Source organism: Beta vulgaris, chromosome 8 (genome assembly GCF_026745355.1).
Source record: "Beta vulgaris subsp. vulgaris cultivar EL10 chromosome 8, EL10.2, whole genome shotgun sequence".
NCBI lineage: Eukaryota > Viridiplantae > Streptophyta > Magnoliopsida > Caryophyllales > Amaranthaceae > Beta > Beta vulgaris.
In genome coordinates, this window is record NC_079209.1 from 2,316,851 (window position 1) to 2,340,381 (window position 23,531).

Consider the following 23,531-nt stretch of genomic DNA (forward strand, 5'->3'; position numbering starts at 1 on the left):
ATGGGGAGTGGAGGCTTTCTGATTTTTAAAAACACAGTGATTCCTATCCTTCCAAATCTCATGACAAATATAAGGGAATACAGAAGACCAAGGTACATCCCTAAAATGCACCGTGGAATGCATGTTTTCCCTAATCCAAAGTCCGAAGTCCTCATATGGCCGGGTCAGGATACAGCCCAACATATTCCCATACATCTCTACTTAAATGACAGTCACGTACAACGTGGGCACTATTCTCGATGTGGTCATGACACCTAGGGTAGGATGGATCAATGGTCATACCCCTAGTCGTAAGAAGATGTCTATGAGGGAGTCTATCGTGCCAAGTGAGCCAGATAAAGAAATTGATTTTTGGTTCACACTTACCCTTCCAGATCCACGATATATCCTCCTAGATTGGGAGTTGAGGGATTTGGGCCAAATGTGCTCTTTGTAACACGAATCCGTTATGATCGACAAAGTTTGGAATTAGGAGGTCAGCCTGTGAGGCAGGAGTAGGTACGACAGTACTTAAAATACGATTCTCAAGCTCCGGTGGAATAGAGAGAGTTATAGCAGATAGATCCCATCTCCCCTGGTGGACGAGGCTATGGACCTTTTTATCACTCTCATCGACACTCATAGGCCCCTGAACCCATCCTCGTAGCGGACCTATCTCAAAAGATTTAGGTTCATATGTCGAGAACTGTAAAAATCGCTCATTTTATGTTTTCTCATTTTTGTTTTTTGCTTCATTTTACGAATATAAAATTATTTCTTGCACTTTTTTTTCCTGAGAATTATCTCTTTGTACTTTGGTAATAGAAAGGATGATGCTTGCATGAGAAAGAAAAAAAAAAACATGTATAATAGTGATCATTATATAAATTAGACAGTAGACAAAAATCCAGCTGCCTCATCCTCTCCTTTCCTCTCCAATAATTCTCTTTCCAGGGTTTCTAATTTTTATGACCTCCTAGATCGGAAATATTCTAATTTCTTTGGAAATAATGCTACTTCCAACCCTTTTTATTCGTTTTTAGGGTTGTTATCTTCTTTACTGCTTTATTTGATTGTTCTCTCAATTTGTGAGACTTTTTATTCACACCTTTTTTTGCCGAGTTGCTTCTATTTTTTGTATGAGTTTTTTTTTTTGGCTTTCATACTGTTAATAATTTGAAAAATGATCAGGATTTATGAACATTTACATTTTTTTCAATAATTCGTCGCTGAAAACAATTATATCTTAGAATCGATCAAATTGTGAAGGTTTCCACTTGGAAAGATGTAAAGACATGGAAATATACTGCCGTCTCAAGTTGGAAGCGATGGAGTTGGAGCTATACTCGAATATGCTTAATATTAATTGATTTCATTATAAAAATTATTATGATTTGCTAAATCTATACTCCCTCCGTTTCACAATATAAGGCATGCACGATGTTCGAGGTCGAACTTTGACCGTTAATTACTTTCAATTTATGTTGATATAAAATTTTAAAAAATAATATTATTATAGTATTTTTCAAGACGAATCCAACGGTATAATTTTTATAATTTTTACTTATCATATTTGAGAGATATTTGTGGTCAAAGCAAATTTTCGTAAAGTGTGAATGCCTTATATTTTGAAACAGAGGGAGTAGTTTTTTAAATCTTAATCATCATTAATGATATCTTTTCTTCGTGTAAAAAAAAATGACATGACTAAATATGTTCCAAACAGAAAGGTTTACATGTATATATATTAAGTTTAACTTTCAAGATTTTGCTCATCGAGCAAGTAATTGCGCGGCTGTGCGCATACATATTCCTTGATATTGCATTTTGTGACCCTCGAAAGAATGAAAACACACAGACAACATTTTCTTTTTTGATAGACGACACAAAACGTACAATCGGTCTTGCGATATCTTGATATTGTTGGCTGCGATATTATTTGAAATAAATGCTTCTGTTTAGTTGTTGACAACAAAATCAACGACAGGACGAAGAGCCTCGTAAAGAAAGTAGTATGATCTTTCGGTGGGGTGTATTGCATCCCAAAATACATACTTGGATCGGTCATTGCATATTGGCAACAAGGAATTACATGCTATTGCTCCTTCAAATAAACCGGTTCCACAACAACCTTTATCAACAACCTCAAAACCTACATCACAAATCACAAGTCATAAACTCTTTATGACATGTAAACAAATTAACCATTATTATTCCTTCCATTTTTATTTGTTCTTCTTATATATAGACTATAGACTGACTCCAAAATAAATATAATTTTGCAAAGTTTTTCTTACTTTTCGATGTTTCTCTCTTACTTTTTGTTGTTTGAAATTTGGATATATGGTAATATTGTCTATATGAAAAACTTTATGGAACATCCCAATAAAAAAAAAGTAGAAGAACCAACAGAATAAAAAGAGTAATATGTTTTCAATTATAAAGTTTGAGTTATGTGAATAGGTATAGTTGAGAATTCAAATTTACAATTTAGTAAAGTGCAAACTGTATTATAAAAATACAATAATTTGGGCTTTTCACCTATGACAAGCATGTTAAAGGATAGTAACTAGTGGAAACCTAAACTACAATAAAATTAAGTATATGTAAATTTAATTAATGACTACTTGACATCTATTCTCTGTATTAAAAAGAGAAAATCGTGTTCAGTGACACAAATTTTGGTCCTAACTAAGGGAGATCTGTGCTGCATCCACACTTCAATCCCAAAAGACTCTTGCATGAGGGGGCGTGATAGAGTACGTATAAATCTATTCTTGGGGCCTCAACCATCAACTTAAGCTTTTGGTTGAGTTGGTCCTATGACATGGTATCAAGTGCCAGCGTGACAAAAAGGTCACGGGTTCGAATCTCCTCCACCCCTCCTTTCTTAGTGGAATATCTAGTGCCAGGTATGAGGGAAACATGTGCTGCATCCACACTTCAAGCCTAAAGGGCTCTTGCGTGAGGGGGAGTGATAGAGTATAAATCTATTCATGGGGCCTCAACCATCAGCTTAAGCTTTTGGTTGAGTTGGTCCCATGACACTAACTATAATCATTGTCTAGGCACACTTACAAAATATATACTTGACAACTCTAGACAATTATGAGCACAAAACACATATTTTTGCTTTTTTTTATTAATATATTCAAATACATTTAAGCATTTACACAAACAATGTAAAGAAAAAAATAAACACAAAAATTAGACTAATCAATATTTAAATGTGTTAGAATAATAGTAAAAGAAGACAATTTTCTTCTACATTACTTTAGAAAGAAAAAGAAAATTACAATTTGTATTAGAATCAAACTTAATTACCGAAACGTCTATGTAAGCCATGTCTTCCAACAAGGTAAATTCTTTTAATGAATTTCATGAGGCTAACGTGTGACCTGCACATTGACCTCATGGACATAATGTCTGGCCTGGACGTTGTGTCCATGGGCCTGACGTGCAGGCCACACGTTGGCCCCATGGACACAACGTTCAGGCCAGACGTTGTGTCCATGGGGCCAACGTGCAGGCCACATGTTAGGCCCATGGAATTCATTAAAAAAATTTATCTCGTCGGAATTTAGTGCTCGTTGGTGGTGATGGCGAAGATGAGAGAGAATATGAATTAGAGAAGGAGTTAAGTTGGAGTAAAAAAATAAATAAATATAGTAAGGGTATAATGATACTTTTGAAGGGAGTTGGGGCGATTTTAAGTATGGGGGCGACATTTAACAATTCCCTAAGTTTGAAACCATTGGGAAACGGAAGAATTTTTTTTAGCACTATAGGAAAATCGTTTGGCAAAGAAAAATGCAAAATATCTTAGTGACGTGTGCTAAAAGTTGTCAAGTTTTGAATTTTGTAAGGCAAAAGCTAACGGACGTCTCCGAGACGCTAGATAAGAAATATATTGTTCTACTTAATTACTAATATTTATATAAAATAATATAATAATGTTTAATTTCAATGCAATGCATTTAAATGCTTTACATTGGAATTAAATATTTTCCCCTTTCCTTTTGAAAAACATTAAATGCTTTGCATTTGAATTATATATTATTCTATTATTTTGTATAAATATGAGTAATTAAGTACTCCCTCCGTCCCATAATATAGTGCTTGTTTTTTTTACACGGTCTCCAAGACGTAACGTTGACCTTTAATATCTTCAATTTCGTAATAATAAAAAATATAAAAAGTTGATATTATGAAACTACACATAATTGAGACGACTATAACAAGATCCCATATGAATATGTTTTTTGTATATATACAAATGAGAATATTTGGTCAAAGATTTTAAAGTTTTAACCCACCAAAAATAAATTAAAGTAGGCATTATATTATAGGATGAAGAGAGTAGTATAATTTATCTCTTATCTAGCGCCCCGAGACATATCCGTTAACGGAATCGATTTTGTAATATGAAGAATGAGGTATTTTGAGTTTGAAAAGCTTCTAGATAGTGTAGGCAATTTACTCGACAATGTCATGAAAATTAAATGCAACAACTTACCATATTTATGTGGATATTTAAATTGGTCTTGTAAAGTTGAATATATGTCCCCATAAGCTACTCGTATGTTCGGTTGGGAAGCTTGCGCGGTTGTCAATTCTTGTTGGAGCATTTTGTTGTAATCTCTCGCAATTGATGACATAGATTCTATACAATCACGTGGTTGATGTAGAGAAGAATGAAAAGTTATCACTATTGGTAAGCAACCCACTGGTGGTAGACCCACTACTCCGATCCTTCTTGCGCCTCGATCAAGTAAACTCTACACGTAAATTCCAAAAATAGAAGAGTAAGCCTATGCCTATTTTAATTATTTCATTCTAAAATCATTTATTGTACAATTATGTACTCCATTTTTTTACAAGGAGAGAAAACTTACGAAAATCTTTTAATCAGGGGACCAACCTAAAACATCATTGCGGACGAAAAATTATATTCGTCTGATTCTTGTTATATAGTATCACATTAATAAATCAATTTAATTAGCGTGCGACAAAAAAAACCAAAGGATGCAATTTAGATTTTATATAGTGAAGTTAACAACAGTTTTATACTAATCAAACGCCTTAATAATCGGTGAAATGCACCTATATGAAGCCCCATGGCACATTAAACATTTAGTCTTAGTTGCTAATATTTTTGTTCAAATTAATATCCTATTTACAACATATTTTATGGCGCTTGCAAGTACTCCCTCCACCTTTTCAAACATATTTAGGAAAATTTATTAATTAGATTGAGTAATATTACTGATTTTCAATTTTTTTAAAAAAAACATTCATTGTTAACATAATACCACATGATAATATTTATCTTCGCACATCTTATGTATCTTGTTTATGTGAAACGATGGAAGTGTTGGACATAGATGATAGAGCTTGGTATCCGTAAAAATTTCCTCTTCTTTTATTTTTTATTTTTTAAGTGCAACTTAATAACGAAATTACTAATCTTTACGTTTTTTTAAAAAAATTTCCTCCGTTTACTTTGTCTATCGTGATCCTAAAACTACATGGCAAGAAGTTTGGTAGCACTAAAAAAGAAAAAGAAGAATTATCACTTTGGTCTTTAGTTAGGCTATGTTCAGTTCACCTTATTTTTGCTTATTTCAGATCTAATCAGATCAGATCAGATCTGATCAAAAAAAATAAGTTCAGATCAGATCAGTTCAAATCATGCTTATATTGAAAAATCGTTATTTCTTTCATTACATATTAGTAAAAATTATAATAATTGAATATTAATAAAGTACTCATTGAGACGAATCAAACAAGACCCCACATGACTATATTTTTTCTTATATATTGAGAAAAATCTAAAAGATAAAATCGTGTAATCAGATCAGTTCAGATCAGATCAGATCAGATCAGAAAAAATAAGTTCGGATCAGATCAGATCAGATCAGATAAGTTCATATCAGAAAATTTCAGGTGAACTAAACATATCCTTAATTAGGTAAAATTTTTCCTTGTAAGTAGGGGTAGGAGAGAATTGGGGATTCCTTTTACAAGCGGTGCATGAGGCTCAATCCATCCTAAGACCCCTAAGATCGAATGTGATGTCAATATCACTGATCCATCACCAACTGCTAAGGATATATCACTTTGTTGCATAGAATAATTTCCACGCAAACTTCATATAGTAGTTCATCAATAAATTAAGGGAACTTCGGTGTCTCAATCATGTATAGTTTTCTCCTTGTGTTGGTTGTCTGCTTTATATCTTGACAATCCTGTACTACATATATACGTTGTGCACACAAGAAATAGATACGCTGTAAATTTCTCCCAATTAATTCTCAATAACTCAACATCATATATACCTGTAAGAACCATTTGCTTCGCTCGAGCATAAAATGAAGGTAAGCGGAAATGGCGTCATCAGGCACTAGACGCAAATCTAGCGGTCCATATGTATAAACAAGATCGTTTGTCCCGCAACTAATCACATATGCTGCGTTCTTAATGATATACTCCATTTTCTTTTTCCCAACCATGCCTTTTAGTTTATTTTTGTATTCTTCAAAGTACTGCAGTTGCGTTTCCAAATCAATTACCTTCTGCAATTACAAACAGCAAGATTAATTAAGGTTTTTGAGATGTAAACTAGCAGATTATTAATCCTCTTTTAGTATGCGCTAAAACTTAGCAAGCTATCATCATTTATTTGTGAATGGGGAAGTAATATTTATACTTGACAAGAAATCACACATTTATATTATTTAATCTTACTAATAATAGTGTCCCGACATCTAAAATGATGTGTAGTGGTTAATATTGAGGTGTTGTGAACAATAGGTCACAGGTTCGAATCTCCATCCCCTTCTTTGTACCGCCTTCGTGGCTCATATGGATCAAAAAAAAAAACATCTAAAATGATGTATAATATAAAATGAGAAATTAAATGAAATGATCAGAAGTCTTATTATTATGTGGTTTGACGATAATATTGATGGCGGATTCAGGATTTTCAAATCGGGGTCACTGTGATTAATTAAATAGAATGTGAAAGAACGGGTTGTTTCACTTTTGATTTCTTTGATCTGATTCAAACAAATTACTGTCTACTAATTAATACTCTGTATTAACTCGATAAAGCTTGAAACCTTAACTAGCACGAGCTGAGCATGACCCGATTCGACTTGATAAGCTCATGAGCAGCTCCATAATTTTTAAAAAAATATTACTTTGTATTTTTGTTACTGTAAAATGTATATATTAGTTTTTAGAAACATAATAAACTTGAGTTTGCATTTTTTTTTTCTTTCCTTTATCTCTCGCTGTAGCCATGGCGGGTAACAAGGGTGGTAAGAAACGCGCAATTACGTCAGAAAATGAAGAGAGAACACCAGAGAAAATTCCAGAAAAATCGAGGGGTGCATCGTTTGACTCTCGGGCAAAGAAGATAAGATTCATTGATGAGATTATGGGTATTGAAGCCCTAGAATTTGGGAATTTTGAAGTGGGTGAAATATTGACTCCTCAACAATCAATAATCCAGCTACGACAACAATCTGAATTGAATCAAACATTCTCTGCTTAGATGACGTCGATTCATAGTTCTACAAATCAGGTTCGTGATAATGCAATTGAACTAGGTAACCCTCTTTCTATTTTATAGCAAGTAAATGACGTGGATAATTTTAGAATTGGGAATTTAGGAATTGGAAGTGAACCTAAAATTCAGATTGACTTAGATGATATTCAGGGCGAGGTAGATTACTGGTTATGTTTTAGGGGTAAATCTACCTCGTATGTGTAGAAATATGCCTTGAATCATTGTGCATCGAAGTTGTTCGACAAAATGCGGCAAAGAACGTCTTCGGGGTTCCGCCCGATCGGGTCGGGCAAGGCCGCCCGATCGGGCCCGCAACGAGAGAAGAAGCTGAAGTGAAAAGGGGTTCGCCCGATGCATGGGCGGTTCGCCCGATCGGGCGAAGACCGAATTACGACTCGGGCGACTTCGCCCGACCGGGCGCGCAACAAGTCTGGGAAGTAAAATTACCGCCCGATCGGGCGGGTTCGCCCGACCCGATCGGGCGGCTGCCCGGTTAACGCGTTTTCGCGTTTTTCTGACGGGATATAAATACTCTGTTTATATTCTAGGGTTTCTTATCACGAAATACATTCTTTTCTCTCTGTAATCTGTTCTTCTCATATAATAAAATATTCTCCCTCTCTCTGCCGTGGATGTAGCCAAATTGGTGAACCACGTAAATCTGTTGTCTGATTTTTATTGTTTTTGCATTCATAATTTGTTTTCTCTCACGTCCGTTATAACAAATTGGTATCAAGAGCTTTGGTGATCGATCTGTGTGAGAAAGATGTCTGGGATGAATGTCAAAATTGATAAATTTACTGGGAGGAATAGTTTTAGTCTGTGGCAAATCAAGATGCGGGCTTTACTGAAGCAACAGGGGTTGTGGGCACCGTTGGCCAAGAAGGCAACGGATTCGGTTACCGCTGAGATGGAAATTCTGGAGGAGAAAGCACATTCAACAATTATGTTGTGTCTGTCTGACGACATAATTACTGAAGTTGCGGAGCAGGACACTGCTGCTGGTCTGTGGTTGCAGTTAGAGAGTTGTACATGACGAAATCTCTAACCAACAAGTTGCTTTTGAAGCAACGTCTGTTCAGCCTGCGTATGCAGGAAGGTACGTCTTTAAGAGATCATTTAGATAAATTAAATACCATCTTACTAGATCTGCGAAATATTGATGTTAAAGTAGATGATGAGGATGCTGCTTTAATTCTGTTGGTATCTTTGCCTATGTCATATGAGAATTTTGTGGATTCATTTATTGTTGGTAAAGATAGTCTGTCGTTAGAAGAAGTAAGATCTGCTCTGCATACTAGAGAAGTCCGTCACCAGGCTTCTGGGTCTAGTACAGAAAATCAGGCATCTGGATTAGTAGTTACTGGAGGGAAGGGACAAAAGAAATCTGGTAAAAAGAAAACGAACTTTAAAAATTCGAATTCTAAGGGTCCTAAAACTACTGATATCTGTAATTACTGTAAGGAGAAGGGGCATTGGAAGAATGAGTGTCCTAAGAAAAAGAAACAGCAGGATAAAAGTGAAGGTTCTGCTGCTTTGGCAGAAACTGGAGGTGATTCTGAGGAAGATCTGGCCCTAGTAGTTAATAGCCAGTCACATTGTAGGGATGTGTGGGTTCTTGATTCTGGGGCATCGTATCATATTAGTCCATGCAGGGAGTGGTTCTCAACTTACAAGCAGATAGATGGAGGCAATGTTTCTATGGCTAACAGTGCTGCCTGCAAAGTAGTTGGGATAGGCTCTATAAGGGTGAGGACTCATGATGGTACACTCTGTACCTTGAACGAAGTTAGGCATGTTCCATTAATGACAAAGAATCTGATATCTCTGAGTCTTCTAGATAGTAAGGGGTTCAGTTTTCAAGGTGAAGGTGGAGCTATGAGTGTCTACAAGGGTTCAAAGGTGGTTCTGAAAGGTATTAAAGTTGGTACCTTATATATTCTTCAGGGGTCTACTATGACAGATTCTGCTGCGTTGCATCATCTGAGATTCACAAGGAGGAGTTGACCAAGTTGTGGCATATGAGACTTGGGCACATGGGTGAAAGAGGGATGCAAATTCTGTCAAAAGGGATCTTCTATGTGGGAACAAGGTGCAGAGCCTAGAGTTTTGTGAACATTGTGTGTTTGGGAAGCTTCATCGCAGCAAGTTTCCAACGAGCGGTTCATACAACTAAAGGTACACTTGATTATATTCACTCTGATTGTTGGGGACCTTCCCGAGTTGCATCTATTGGAGGTCACAGGTATTTTGTGTCTATGATTGATGATTATTCAAGAATGACTTGGGTGATTATGATGAAGCATAAAAGTGATGATTTCAAACAGTGGAAGGTTTTAGTGGAAAATCAAGTTGAAAGGAAGATCAAAAGGCTGCGAACTGATAATGGTCTGGAGTTCTGTTGGTCTGAGTTCGATGAGTTCTGCAAAAATGAAGGGATTGCTCGCCATCATACTGTTAGAAACACGCCACAACAGAATGGAGTTGCAGAACGCATGAATCAGACACTTCTGGAGAGAGGCAAGGTGCATGCTCTCAAATGCTGGGATGGCTAGGAGTTTTGGGCAGAAGCTGTAAGACAAGCTTGCTATCTGATCAATCGGGGACCACACACAGGTATTGACTGCAAGACACCTTATGAGGTGTGGTCTGGTAAGCCTGCAGATTACTCTTTGTTGAGAATTTTTGGTTCTACTGTCTATTATCATGTAAATGAGGGAAAATTAGAACCTAGAGCTAAGAAGGGTAGATTTGTTGGTTTTGGGATTGGGGTTAAGGGCTATAGAGTATGGTCACCTTCTGAAAATCGTGTCATACTTAGTAGGAATGTAATATTTGATGAAAATTCCATGCTTAACCCTTCTGTAAAGTCTACTGTGGAGTCCGTCAGTGGAGATGTTGATAAACAGGTGGAGCTGCAAGTCACTCAGGCTGAGAGTGAATCACAGCACCAAGGTGGAGAAGATCAACATGAAGAAGAACCATCTGAAATTCATCAACCAAGCATAGCACTTGATAGAGCTAGAAGAGTTGGTGTGGGGCCTCCAAAGAGGTATGGTTTTGAAGATATGGTGGCCTATGCACTTCAGGTTGCTGAGGAGGTGGAGGTTGAAAATCATGAGCCATCCACCTATAAGGAAGCTGTTTCTGGAAGTGAGTCTACTTTATGGCTTGCTGCAATGGGAGATGAGATGGAGTCTCTCGATAAAAATCAGACTTGGGAGTTAGTAAACGTCCTAAGGAAAGGAAGATTGTGACATGCAAATGGGTCTTCAAGAAGAAAGAGGGGTCTTCACCTACTGAGGGGGTTAAATATAAAGCTCGGGTTGTTGCAAGAGGGTTCACACAAAGGGAAGGGGTAGATTATAATGAGATTTTCTCACCAGTAGTCAGACATACTTCCATCAGGGTGCTACTAGCAATGGTTGCACATCAGGATCTTGAACTTGAGCAACTAGATGTGAAAACAGCTTTCCTACATGGGGAGTTGGAAGAAGAGATTTATATGACACAACCAGATGGGTTCCAAGTTCCGGGAAAAGAAGACTATGTTTGCAGATTGAAGAAGTCCTTGTATGGGCTAAAGAATCTCCTAGGCAGTGGTATAAGCGGTTTGACAGCTACATGATTGAGTTGGGCTACAACAGGAGTGAGTATGATTGCTGTGTGTACCATAACAAGTTGAGTGATGGTTCTTTCATATATCTGGTTCTGTATGTAGATGATATGCTTATAGCTGCTAAGGCTAAGTCTGATATTCAGAGGTTGAAGGGTCTTCTCAGTGCTGAGTTTGAGATGAAAGATTTGGGTGCTGCAAAGAAGATTTTGGGGATGGAGATCTATAGGGAAAGAAGTCAGAAGAAACTTTTCTTATCTCAGAAAGGTTATATTCAGAAGATTCTATCAAGGTTTGGCATGACAACTGCAAAGCCTATAGACACTCCAAGTGCTTCAAATAATCATTTGTCTGTGGCTTTTGCACCCAAAACTGCTGAGGAGAAGGAGTACATGAGTCGGGTTCCTTATGCTAGTGCAGTAGGGAGTTTGATGTACGCTATGGTTTGCACTAGGCCGGATCTTGCACATGCAGTCAGTGTAGTAGTAGGTTCATGGGTGATCCTGGTAAGGAGCATTGGCAGGCAGTCAAGAGGATTTTTAGGTACCTAAGAGGTACTTCTGATGTTGGTCTCATTTATGGGAATGATACCCAGTGTTTAGTCACTGGTTATTCGGATTCTGATTATGCTGGAGATGTTGACAGTAGGAGGTCAATGACTGGTTATGTATTTACTCTTGGTGGTTCTGTCGTTAGTTGGAAGGCAACTTTGCAGGCTACAGTTACTTTGTCTACTACTGAAGCAGAGTACATGGCTTGACAGCAGCTGCTAAAGAGGGAATATGGCTAAAGGACTAGTTAGTGATCTTGGGTTGCATCATGATCAGGCTACTGTTTACTGTGACAGTCTGAGTGCAATATGTTTAGCTAAGGATCAAGTCCATCATGAGAGGACTAAACATATTGATGTGAGATACCATTTCCTAAGGAGTGAGACTAGGATTAAGGTGAAAAAGGTAGGAACTGCTGATAATCCTGCTGACATGTTCACCAAGCCGGTTCCGCAGAGTAAGTTTCAACATTGTTTGGACTTACTCAATGTTCGTGATTGTTAATTGCCCTCCTTGGGCAATTCTGGGGTCCTTAGGGACTAATCTGGTCTGGTTGTCTTTTGGGACAAATCTGGTGTTTGGGAGATTCTGGGCGTTGTGATCAATGCATCTGTTTTTGGGTTATTATGAGAGGATTCAAGTCAAGGTGGAGATTTGTAGAAATATGCCTTGAATCATTGTGCATCGAAGTTGTTCGACAAAATGCGGCAAAGAACGTCTTGGGTTCCGCCCGATCGGGTCGGGCAGGCCGCCCGATCGGGCCCGCAACGAGAGAAGAAGCTGAAGTGAAAAGGGGGTTCGCCCGATGACATTGGGCGTGTTCGCCCGATCGGGCGAAGTACCGAATTACGACTCGGGCGACTTCGCCCGACCGGGCGCGCAACAAGTTCTGGCGAAGTTATAATTACCGCCCGATCGGGCGGGTTCGCCCGACCCGATCGGGCGGCTGCCCGGTTAACGCGTTTTCGCGTTTTTCTGACGGGATATAAATACTCTGTTTATATTCTAGGTTTCTTATCACGAAATACATTCTTTTCTCTCTGTAATCTGTTCTTCTCATATAATAAAATATTCTCCCTCTCTCTGCCGTGGACGTAGCCAATTTGGTGAACCACGTAATTCTGGTGTCTGATTTTATTGTTTTTGCATTCATTATTTGTTCTTCCTCACATCCGTTATAACAGTATGATTATGTAAGGTTTTGTAAGAAGAATGTAGAGGAATTTGTGAGTTGACAGAGTAGCATTGGTAGAGAAGGGGATGTTCATGGTCAGATTTAATTCAATGGAGAATCGGGATAAGGTTGTGAAGGGTGGGTTTCCAATTTTTTTCATGGAAACCTGTTACGATTAAAGCATGGAGTCCGGATATTGATTTTAAGAGACATGAGGTGAGGCAAGTATTTATTTGAGTGCAACTTAATCTGGATTTCAAGTATTGGGGTCAGGATTGCCAAACTAAGGTTGTGAGCAATTTGGGGAAATTCTCAAAAGTGGATAGTGCAACTCAGTTTGATTGAGGTGAAGGTATCACAAGAATTTCCTGATGTGATTGAGTTTGAAAATGAGAAAGGGAAAGACACAAGTGTTCAGGTCACTTATGAATGGAAACCGACGTTGTATAGCATCTTTGGGCATTATGATCATAACTGTAGGAGGAAGAGGAATAAAGAGTGGGTGCCTAAGAATGTTTCAAGGGAGAGACAAAATGTGGTAGTGAATAAGAAAAGTACAGTTCATAATGTTCCTGTGTAGACTGCTCCTATTGAGAATAGAAGAGATGCTAAAGGATTCCAACCATCTACTAGAGTGGTGCGAACTCGAAATAGCCCAATTGCTAGAACCATAGTTAGGAGTTCATTTGATGCGCTGATTAATACAAATGAAGTGGAAGACGGCGGGTGAAATTGAGCATAACAAGGATGTTGAAGATGCTTGAGAGAGGGATCTCTGCTTCGCTAATGGATAAAATCGATATTTGGAATGTCTGGGGGTTGAACATCCCTAGGAAACAGAGAGTAGTGAGAGAATTTATTGCTCACACTTAGTTGGATTGAAGATTGCAGCTATGGGTAATCTTTATTAGAATATGTTTTAAAACTGGTGCTTTACGTCAAACTCTGCATTTCATAAAGGAGGAAGGGTAACTTTGGCTTTGAAATCAGGTGAAGTCGTTGTTGATCTCAGAGGGGGAGCAAGCCAATGGATTAATTGTTTAATGACTCCTAAAAATGGTTCAATTGTCTTTGAATGTACTGTTGTGAATGTATTTAATGACAGAAGCAAAAAAGAAATTTTATGGTAGGAATTAGGGAAAATTGTCAGAAGTATGAGGGGGGGCCTTGGATAGTAAGAGAGGACTTTAATTGTGTATTGCACAATGATGAACAAATTGAAGCTCCAGTGAGGAATTAGGAGATTGAACCTCTTAGGATGTGTCTGAATCAGTGTGAGCTACATGATTTAAATAGCACAGGAAACTTGTTCACTTGGAACAATAAGCTGGAGGGAAATGCGAGGGTCTTTTGAAAATTGATCTAGTTTTAGTAAATCAAAAATGAGAGGAGGGGTTAACAGATGCAGGGGTAGCTTTCTTGAATGAGGGAGAGTTTGACCATATTCCAACTTTTATATTTATGCATGAAGGAACGGAGAGTGTTAAGAAGCCCTTAAATACTTTACAATGTGAAAAAGTTCTCCTAAGTTTGAGGAGTTAACAAAGAAGTGCTGGAATGAGAATGTTAGAGGTAATAAAATGTATACTTTTAATAGTGAAGAGAGAGCAGCTCAAAGAGTTGAATAGATCCAGATTTTCGGAGATCCAGGCCGAGGTTTTGAGAGTTGTTGTGGCAATGGAGGTAGTGCAAAAGAGGACACATGAAAGGCCTGGAAATACTATGCTTGCTGATGAAGAATTAAAAGCAGTATATGAGTACAAGATCAAGCATGAAGCATATGCGTCATTTTTGAAAAAAAAGGCAAAAGTGGATTGGCTAAGAGATGGGGATGATAACTCTTCTTTATTTCATCAAAGTATCAGACAGAGGAAGGTTCAAAACTCAGTTTATGGCATTTACAATATGGCTGGGAAATGGCAAGATATTGGTGATGTAGTGAAAAATGCTTTCATGGATTATTAGAACGTTTTGCTGGGTGAAACAGAAGAGCACATTACACCTGTGAACAAAGACATTATTAGAGTAGGTAATCTCTTAACTTAGGAGCACAAAGACTTTTTGCTTGCTCCTTATACTCCAGTTGAAGTGAATAAAGCTATGTTTTGCATTGATAAAAACAAGGCTCCAAGCCCTATGGGTTTGATAGTTTTTTCTTTAAAGATACTTGGGGTATTGTAGGGGAGGAGGTGACTAAGGCGATTTTAGATTTTTTTCAGCATGGGATATGCCGAGAGCTTTAAACACTACCCGTATTACTTTAATCCCCAAAAATGCTTGTCCAAAGAATGTGAGCGAGTTTATTTAGACCAATTTCTTGCTGTAATTCCCTATACAAATGCATCACTAAAATGATCTATAATAGGCTAAGAAGGGTCTTGCGTCATGTGATTGATGAAACATATGGGGCTTTTGTGCACAGTAGACATATTGTGCACAATATTATGATACTTCAAGATCTAGCTACACATTACAATAGGAAGGTAACGATGTCTAGCTAGTTGTATTATCAAACTTGATATGCAAAAAGTATATGACACAGTCAATTGGGGGGTTTTTTTTTTTTAGAGATATGATGAATGCGATGGACTTTCCTGAATTTTTTTTTGAAAATTGTTATGGAATGTGTGTGTACCCCAATGTTCTCATTGATGATTAATGGAGAACTACAAATTATTTTTTTTGCTTCAAGGCAGGGCTTGAGGCAAGGAGATCCATTATCTTGCTCTTTATGGTATGTATGGAGTATGTTGCTTGGATTTTGGGGTAAATGAGTGCTAAGGATCTGTTCCACTATCATCCGAGGTGTAATCATATGAAATTAACTTATTTGAGTTTTGCAGATGACTTAATTCTTAGTTCAAAGGGTGATTATGCTTCTGTTTATTTGATGATCAGAACATTTAAGCTATTTTTTAGTTTGTTCTGGATTGAAAACTAATGTACAAAAGTCCTCTTTTTATTGATGTGGTAAATGATGGTAATGATATCAATATAATTCTGCAAGTTTCAGGTGTTAGGAGAGGCTATTTGCCTTTTAGATATTTGGGAGTCCCAATTTCTTCAAAAAAAAAAAAAATTTCAACTGCTCAATGTGAATGCTTGGTGGAGAAAATAACTGTTAAAATAAGGATATGGAGTACTACGATTTTGTCTTATTCAGGAAGGGTGCAACTTGTCAATGATGTACTTATGAGCATCCACTTATATTGGGCTCAAATTTTCATTCTTTCAAGCAAGGTTATACAGGATATAGAAACAATCTATAAATCTTTTCTTTGGTCAGGAAATCACTTTAGTTCAAAAGGGAGTTATGTAGATTGGAAAGAATTATGCAACAGTAAGAGCATAAGAGGTCTCGGGTCTAGAGACGTGAAAAGCTGGAATAAAGCTAGTTTGGAAAAATATGTGTGGGCCATTGCAACAAAGAAGGATAATGTTTGGGTCAAATGGGTTCACTCGGTTTATATTAAGGCGATGGATTGGTGGGATTATAGTCCTACTAATGGTAGTAGTTGGTATTGGAAGAGAGTGTTTGCAGTAAAAAGGGAAATGAAACAAGTATACAACAGAAAAGAAATTCAAAGTGCTCTTAAATAGTCTACTCGGGAGGTTTATCATAAGTTAGGTTGAAGCAAGGGAGTATGTGTTTTGGAATGCTTTTGTGTGGAACAGATTTGTTAGAGAATATTAGAATATCTTGTACTTCCTCCGTCCCAAAATATAGTTTTCATTTCCCTTTTTTCACGGTAATTTATGCAAGTAGAATCTAAAAGGGATATTAAAGATTTTTTGTTTATTTAAATAAATTTTGTATGAGAAAAAATGATTTTAGGATAGAGAATGGAGAATAATTGATGGAAGAGCATTGATTGTAACATTTTGGTTGAATAAACAAAGGAAAAAACAAAATTCAAGAAGTAAATAAATGATGGGACACGGTTTTTCTAGACAAATTATGGAAAAATGTGGAACTAAGTATGAAAATGGGAACTATATTTTGGAACACCCAAAATGGAAATGAAAACTATATTTTTGGGACGGAGGGTGTATAATATTTTCGTATACTTGGCAAGTTTACAAGAATATTATACAAGATATTCTAATGTTCTCGAACAAGATTGAGTGTGAACAAACATAAATTTATAAGTTGGCTTGCAATGAGAGGAAGAATACATAGAGCAGATAGAGTATCCATATATGATACAAGTGCTCCCACATATTGTTGGTGATAGAGTATAGATCTCTTCCTGTGGCCTCAATCATTAGCTTAAGCTTTTGGTTGAGTTGGTCCTTTGACATGGTATTAGAGCCAGCGTGACAAAAAGATCACGGGTTCGAATCTCATCCATCCCTCCTTGCTCAGTGGAATATTTCGCGCCAGGTATCCACACTTCAAGTCCAAAGGGCTCTTGCGTGAGGGGGCGTGATAGAGTATAGATCTATTCCTGGGGCCTCAACCATTAGCTTAAGCTTTTAGTTGAGTTGGTACTTTGACATGGTATCAAGAGCCAGCATGATAAAAAGGTCACGGGTTCGAATCTCATCCACCCCTCCTTGCTCAGTGGAATATTTCGCGCCAGGTATGAGGGAGGCCTGTGCTGCATCCACACTTCAAGCCCAAAGGGCTCTTGCGTGAGGGGGTGTGATAGAGTATAGATCTATTCCTGTGGCCTCAACCTCAGCTTAAACTTTTGGTTGAGTTGGTCCTTTAACAGTTGGTTATGTGGATTGATGCTTGGAACTCAGGAGCACATATTTTTAAAATGCTGTTATAGTATGCAAATTTTGAAGCTGATCAAGAATTGGTTGGGGATTGAGACTCCAATTGATGATATGAACATGTTGATAAGGTGGATTTCAAACTGCAGGAAATCGAAATTCCAGCATGCAGCATATAATGCAACTATTTCAGGAGTTGTTTATGGTATTTGGCAAGCACGTAATGAAAGCAAATGGAACCAGAAAATTCCAATTGTGAACTGCTGTATGGTAAATGGCATAAGAGAAAATGTTAGTAGAAGGATTTTTTAGTGCTTTCTAAGAAAGTGTCGAGTAATGATCTTAATTGGTTCTATACTCTGTAGTTGTTGTTTTGCAGGACCGTCTCATAAAATTAGGGGACCTGTGCTAAAATAAATTATAAAGATTAAATTTTTTGGTGAATAGAAAGACGGAAGAGTTATAAATGGGGCTTTTTGGAGAATATGAGAAGAAGAAAAAACACCAAATATAAATTAATCTCTTTATATTTGTAATTAGATTTAGATTTTTTTTGGGCGAACAACTAATAGAATTGGGCCCCTTATATTTCGAGGGTCCTGTGCAGTTGCTCATCCTGCACATGGCCTTAGCCACCTCTGCTGTTTTGTTTGATGCAGTTTGATGATTGTTGGGGGTGTAATTAGTTTGATGATATGTTACATCGTGTTACATGCTGTGTTACAAGCTGAAGATATTGTAGGCCCTCTAGAGAAGAGGGAGCAATAACTCTTAACTCATTAAGGAGTTCTTCAATCTTGCACCAGTACTTCAACTCCACAAGAGGGAATTAACTTTCTAGGTAATTGATGCTATTGTTTCTTTTTACTTTTGACATGCTTATTGTGTGTTTGGGTAACATCATTTTATTGGCAAATATTTTCCAACTTGCTTAAAAGGTGCGCGCGGATCCATGTTATTCCAAGCTAATTAAAGCTGTGCCCAGATAAGAATGAAGCTCTATATTGGCTATACTAGGATTGTAAAATTGCGATCGAGATCTTTCATGCACAAAACACATCTGATAAATACATAAATGTTTTCAATATTTGTAGGGTCATGAGTAAGGGCCTGTTCTCTTCGGCATAAAACAGCTGGACTGAACTGAACTGAACTGATCTGAACTGAACTGAATTGAACTGAACTGAACTGAACTGAACTGATCTGAACTGAACTGATCTGAACTAAACTGAATTGAACTGAACTGAACTAAACTGAAATGAATAATGATATGTGAGAGTAAAAGTATTGTCAAGAGCTGAACTGAACTGAACTGAACTGATCTGAACTGAACTGATCTGAACTGAATTGATCTGAACTGAACTGAATTCAACTGAACTGAACTGGACTGAATTGAATTGAACTGAACTGAAAATAAGTTGGGGAGAACAGGCCCTAAGAATATTAGGACATTCAGACTCCTACACTCTAGTAGGGAGTTTAAAAACTAAAAAGACAGCTGATGTTATAGCTAAGAGCCTAAGACTTTCCCGACTATCGATCCGTGTAGGCATGTAAGTAGGATTTTTCTCACTCTCTAGTTATGAGCAATGATATTCTCATACCGGGTATGGGCCAATACCATGGTATTTATGTAATTTTTATGACAAAAGTGATATTAAAAAATTATAAATTTTTTGTTTCTCATTTTTTTTTGGGAGCTGTTAGTTGAAATCTTATATCATATCCTAATAATATCTTATCATATCAGTTAGCCATTAAATTATATCTGGGTTAAATCTTATCATATCAAGTAAATGGTATGGAAAAAGTTTCCCATACCGAATATGGAAGTATACTTTCTCCTCTAGTTATTGTATGATCTCCATCTAGCCAAGCCAGAAACTAGTAAACTGAAACTCAAGTGGAATCTACTTTAGCCTCGACCAAATCCTTGCTAGGAGCATTCACTTGATAGATACATGTATTCAATATTTTCTTACAGGCCCACTCACACTGCATTATTAATTACTCCCCCAGTTAAAAATCAAAAAGTACCACAATTAACATATCCTATCCCTTTATTTAAACGAGTTTTTAATAGCGGGTTTCACCTTTTTTTTTTATTTATAAAATGTCTTATAAACTAATATTCAAAAATTTAATACTACTCAACTTATTAGCCATAAGTTTACGTACATTTCTTTCTGCTGTACCAGGATCATAGCCCGTACCAGCCGAAGCAAAGCTAACTCCGGTAATAAGATCTTGCATGGTAAGATTTGGGTCTAGATACGCTGGGATATGTTCTTTGATTCCTATGTATGAAGCTGCAAAAATACATAAAACCAACTAATTATTACACATGAATCCTTAACATCCTATCCATTTTAAACATTTGTATATATAATCTTTATATATTTTTTTGGTAACGAGAAATCTTGCTGACAAGTTAGCGGAGTAAAGGAGATTTGTTATTAATTACCACAATGATTACTCAGCTCATTAGTTAATTGCACTAGTTTGACTTTTGCATATATATATGTGTCACGTTAACACCATTTACAAAAATTTCACTTTGACAATTTATACATAAGGAAAAACATATAAGTGATATTTATTGAATTCACCTGAATATATATGTTTTCAAGGTATACATGTTTTTAAACTTTTTACTTATAGATATAAAAAAATACAGTATTAATAACCAAAGTCATGTTACTTTGACAAGCTTGAAAGCCAAATGGTTTCAGTAAAAAAGGAGTACGTGATTAGTTAACAAAAGAAAATTTCAGCTAATGCGAGCTAACTTATTTGCTAATTAAGTCTCTTACGACCACAAATAAAACAGCAATATATATATAAATATATGTTAACGAAAGGGCTAAAGATAATGTCAAATATATAGTTACCTATAAAATCTGTAGCAAGTCTTCCATTAGTGAATCTTCCTGTGGGAGACTGATTTGGAAAATCAACACCATATGGAGGAAAATTACTTCTGAAAATCGTGTTAATGAAGTCATTATTCCCTGGATCGACAGTTGAGTCTCCAAATATAATAACTGATGTAACAGATGAATTACTGGACGCCATTTGTTTTGTTGGATTGTCGCCATTTTCTATATTTGACGTAGTTGTCGAAATCAAGATACAAAGCAAGAAACAAGAAACCCAAGTTTGCTTACACAAAGACATATTTTCTTATAAGAGATGGCATGGAAGGAGTACTATCAACTATGTACATGAATAAATGCATGGATATGTATATGTTTACATGAGAACACTTCTAATATATAACAAGAGAATAACGAAAATTATAATTCATTTTAGTTAAAATATAATCCTTTTTTGACATATTACATGATAACCTTTTTTTTTAAAATAAAATCCTTTTGAAAGATTGTTCGACAAGGGAAAAAAAAGTTTCTAATCTAGCCAAAGTGGATTTTGGTTAAAAAGGATTATCTAAAGTGTTCTCAGCATGCTCTCATATAAGAATTTTTCTCATATATAATGAGAACTATTTAAAATGAATAAATTTGTTACAAAATGATCGAAAAAAAGAATGGGAAAAAATATAAAATAAGTAGAAAGCATTAAAGTGCAAAAACGTAAAAGAAGCAAAAATGTAAAATAAGCATAAACACAAAATAAGAAAAACATAAAATGAGAAAAAAGTTTCGAAATGAGTAAAATCTTAGTAAAATGAACGGTTCTCACGATTCTTGTAAAAAAATACTTTATATGTTTCAATAAGTTTTTATATATATAAGGGTTACCCAATATCAATTATTCAAAACTAATGTAAATTCTAATCGTTTTATATTAGTTCCAATAAGACCAAATAACTTAAGTTTTATTTATTTTTTTAATAAAAGAAAAATGAAATTGCTAAAATTTCAAGAGTAATACTAAATTCATAGAATCAAATTATGTTAAACTCACTGCTCTTTAAATCTCTCTTTATACACACACAAAATAATATATTATCTTTTTCGTGACTATGAAAGTTACAACTAAACATAATCGGGTTTTCATGTTATTTCAAATCAAGAACATGATAACGCATTATACAAGAGATTAATCATACAACTGTGAGACCCACATAACATTTTTTAGGTTTTTTTTTTGTGTATGATGAGAGATGATTACAACCTTCAATTCTTCATAACTAATAATCCACGTAACATTAGAGCTTTCAGACGGGTTAGAGGACATTTCAAATAAATTCTATCTGTCCTCTCCCTTCTTTTGGGTAGTTGAGGACAATTGAAGAGGACACCTAACAAATCAAAAGGAATCAAACAAGGGGGTCCCCTCACTTAAGTCATCTACATTTAGTTATTATGACCACAATGGGTGCATGAGACCGGTGGCAAAGGCTAAAGGAATCATAAATATTGTTGTAAATTAAATTACTACTACTTAGCTATAAAACAGGCATGCAATACACATTTTTAGAAATTGCTTATGCAAAGCCGAGAATGAAGCTCTCTTCTTGTGTTCAAAAGATGGAGATATAACTTCTCGTCAAAGAAAAAAAAGCTTATAAACTAAGTCCACTATACAGAGCTTGTACAGAAAGGATTCATCATAAATTTAAATTATGGAATAGCTTAAGATAGTTCTAGAAAAGAAACTTTAGTTGTGTTTGATTCGCATAATTAATTTTCGGATTGAAGAGGACATAATACAATCAATACAAAAAAATCACACTATAGCGACGAACATAAACCGTCTCTAAATTGTCAAAATCCGTCGCTATATGTACTCAGAGACGGGTTTAGAGATGAAATATGTTCGTTGCTAAAGCTAGCTCTCGTTATTGCTAAATGAACTTAGAGAAGGAATCCCAAAAAACCGTCTCTAATTTAATGAAGGAATAATATCCGTTTCCGATTCCGTAGCAAAAATTAGAGACGGATTCAAATCTGTCTCTTAAATTAGGGACGGATTGAAATCCGTGTCTAATTTTAGGGGGACGGATTTAAAAATTCGTCTCTAATTTTGAGTTGATTTTAGAGACGTATTTCAAAATCCGTCCCTAAACTTAGAGATGGATTTTCAAATCTCTCTAATTTAGGAACTTTTAAAAAAAAATCACTTATTGTAAATTGTTCAGTTCAACCCAGTTCCATTACTCGTTTAGAATCTCACTCGGTTCAAAACCTCGCTTTGGTCAACCCGATCTAGCTTTGTAGGCAAGCTTCTTGGAAGCAATGGGAAATGATCTAAGTCACAAGGAGAAACTCATACCAACTACACTAAGTACTACTTGTTTACTTCTATGTGTGGAATTGATAATATTTGAAAGAAATATTAGGAACGGATCTTAATATCCGTCTCTAATTCAGAGAAGGTCTAAAGACATATTTGAATTTCCGCCTCTAAAGTGCATTATAAAAATATCTACTTGTCTAAATTAGAGACGGATATTCAAATCCATCCCTAATCTATAGACTAGTGTATATATCCGTCCCTAATTTAGAGAAGGAAACATATGAATCCATCTCCAAAATTAGAGACAAATATATAAATCCATCTCTAAAATTAGAGACAGATATATGAATAATCTATCTCTAATTAATATGTATTATTAAAAATACCTGATCGTTTAAATTAGAGAAAGAAATAAAAATTCGTCTATAATCTATAGACGGATTTGAATTCACGTCTCTAATTTAGAGACGGACTCTCTAAAGTGCATTGTAAAACATATCTACTTGACTAAATTAGAGACGGAATTCAAATTCATCCCGAATTTAAAGACAGAAATAAAAATCCGTCCCTAATTTGGAAACGAAATTTTAAAAATCCGTCAATAAATTAGAGACGGAAATTAAAAATTTGTCTGTAATAAATTAGATATAACTTTTTGGAATTTTTTCCCAAACTACCTTTAACTTTCAAGTTTTTGCGAGAACTACCTTATAA

At 36.0% G+C, this 23,531-nt stretch overlaps 1 protein-coding gene across 1 annotated transcript; it reads right to left on the bottom strand.

The window, feature by feature from the left end:
• Positions 1 to 1,753: 1,753 nt before the first annotated feature.
• On the bottom strand, positions 1,754 to 21,229 carry LOC104900598 (GDSL esterase/lipase At5g45960). Its single transcript, XM_057391289.1, has 5 exons — positions 20,507 to 21,229; positions 19,794 to 19,924; positions 6,318 to 6,554; positions 4,496 to 4,757; positions 1,754 to 2,131 (listed from the first exon to the last, which is right to left on the bottom strand). The coding sequence occupies exons 1-5, from the start codon at positions 20,790 to 20,792 to the stop codon at positions 1,938 to 1,940; spliced, it is 1,110 nt and encodes a 369-aa protein (XP_057247272.1). The 5' UTR covers positions 20,793 to 21,229; the 3' UTR covers positions 1,754 to 1,937.
• Positions 21,230 to 23,531: the final 2,302 nt, after the last annotated feature.

What these genes read in the sequence shown, in the direction of transcription:
- LOC104900598 (XM_057391289.1), bottom strand. Translation starts at nt 20,792, where the DNA reads ATGTCTTTGTGTAAGCAAACTTGGGTTTCTTGTTTCTTGCTTTGTATC. An exon ending in GAAGCAAATGGTTCTTACAG is followed by an intron (nt 4,758 to 6,317) that starts GTATATATGATG and finishes ATTTACGTGTAG; the next exon opens with AGTTTACTTGATCGAGGCGC. An exon ending in TAAATATCCACATAAATATG is followed by an intron (nt 2,132 to 4,495) that starts GTAAGTTGTTGC and finishes TTTGTGATGTAG; the next exon opens with GTTTTGAGGTTGTTGATAAA.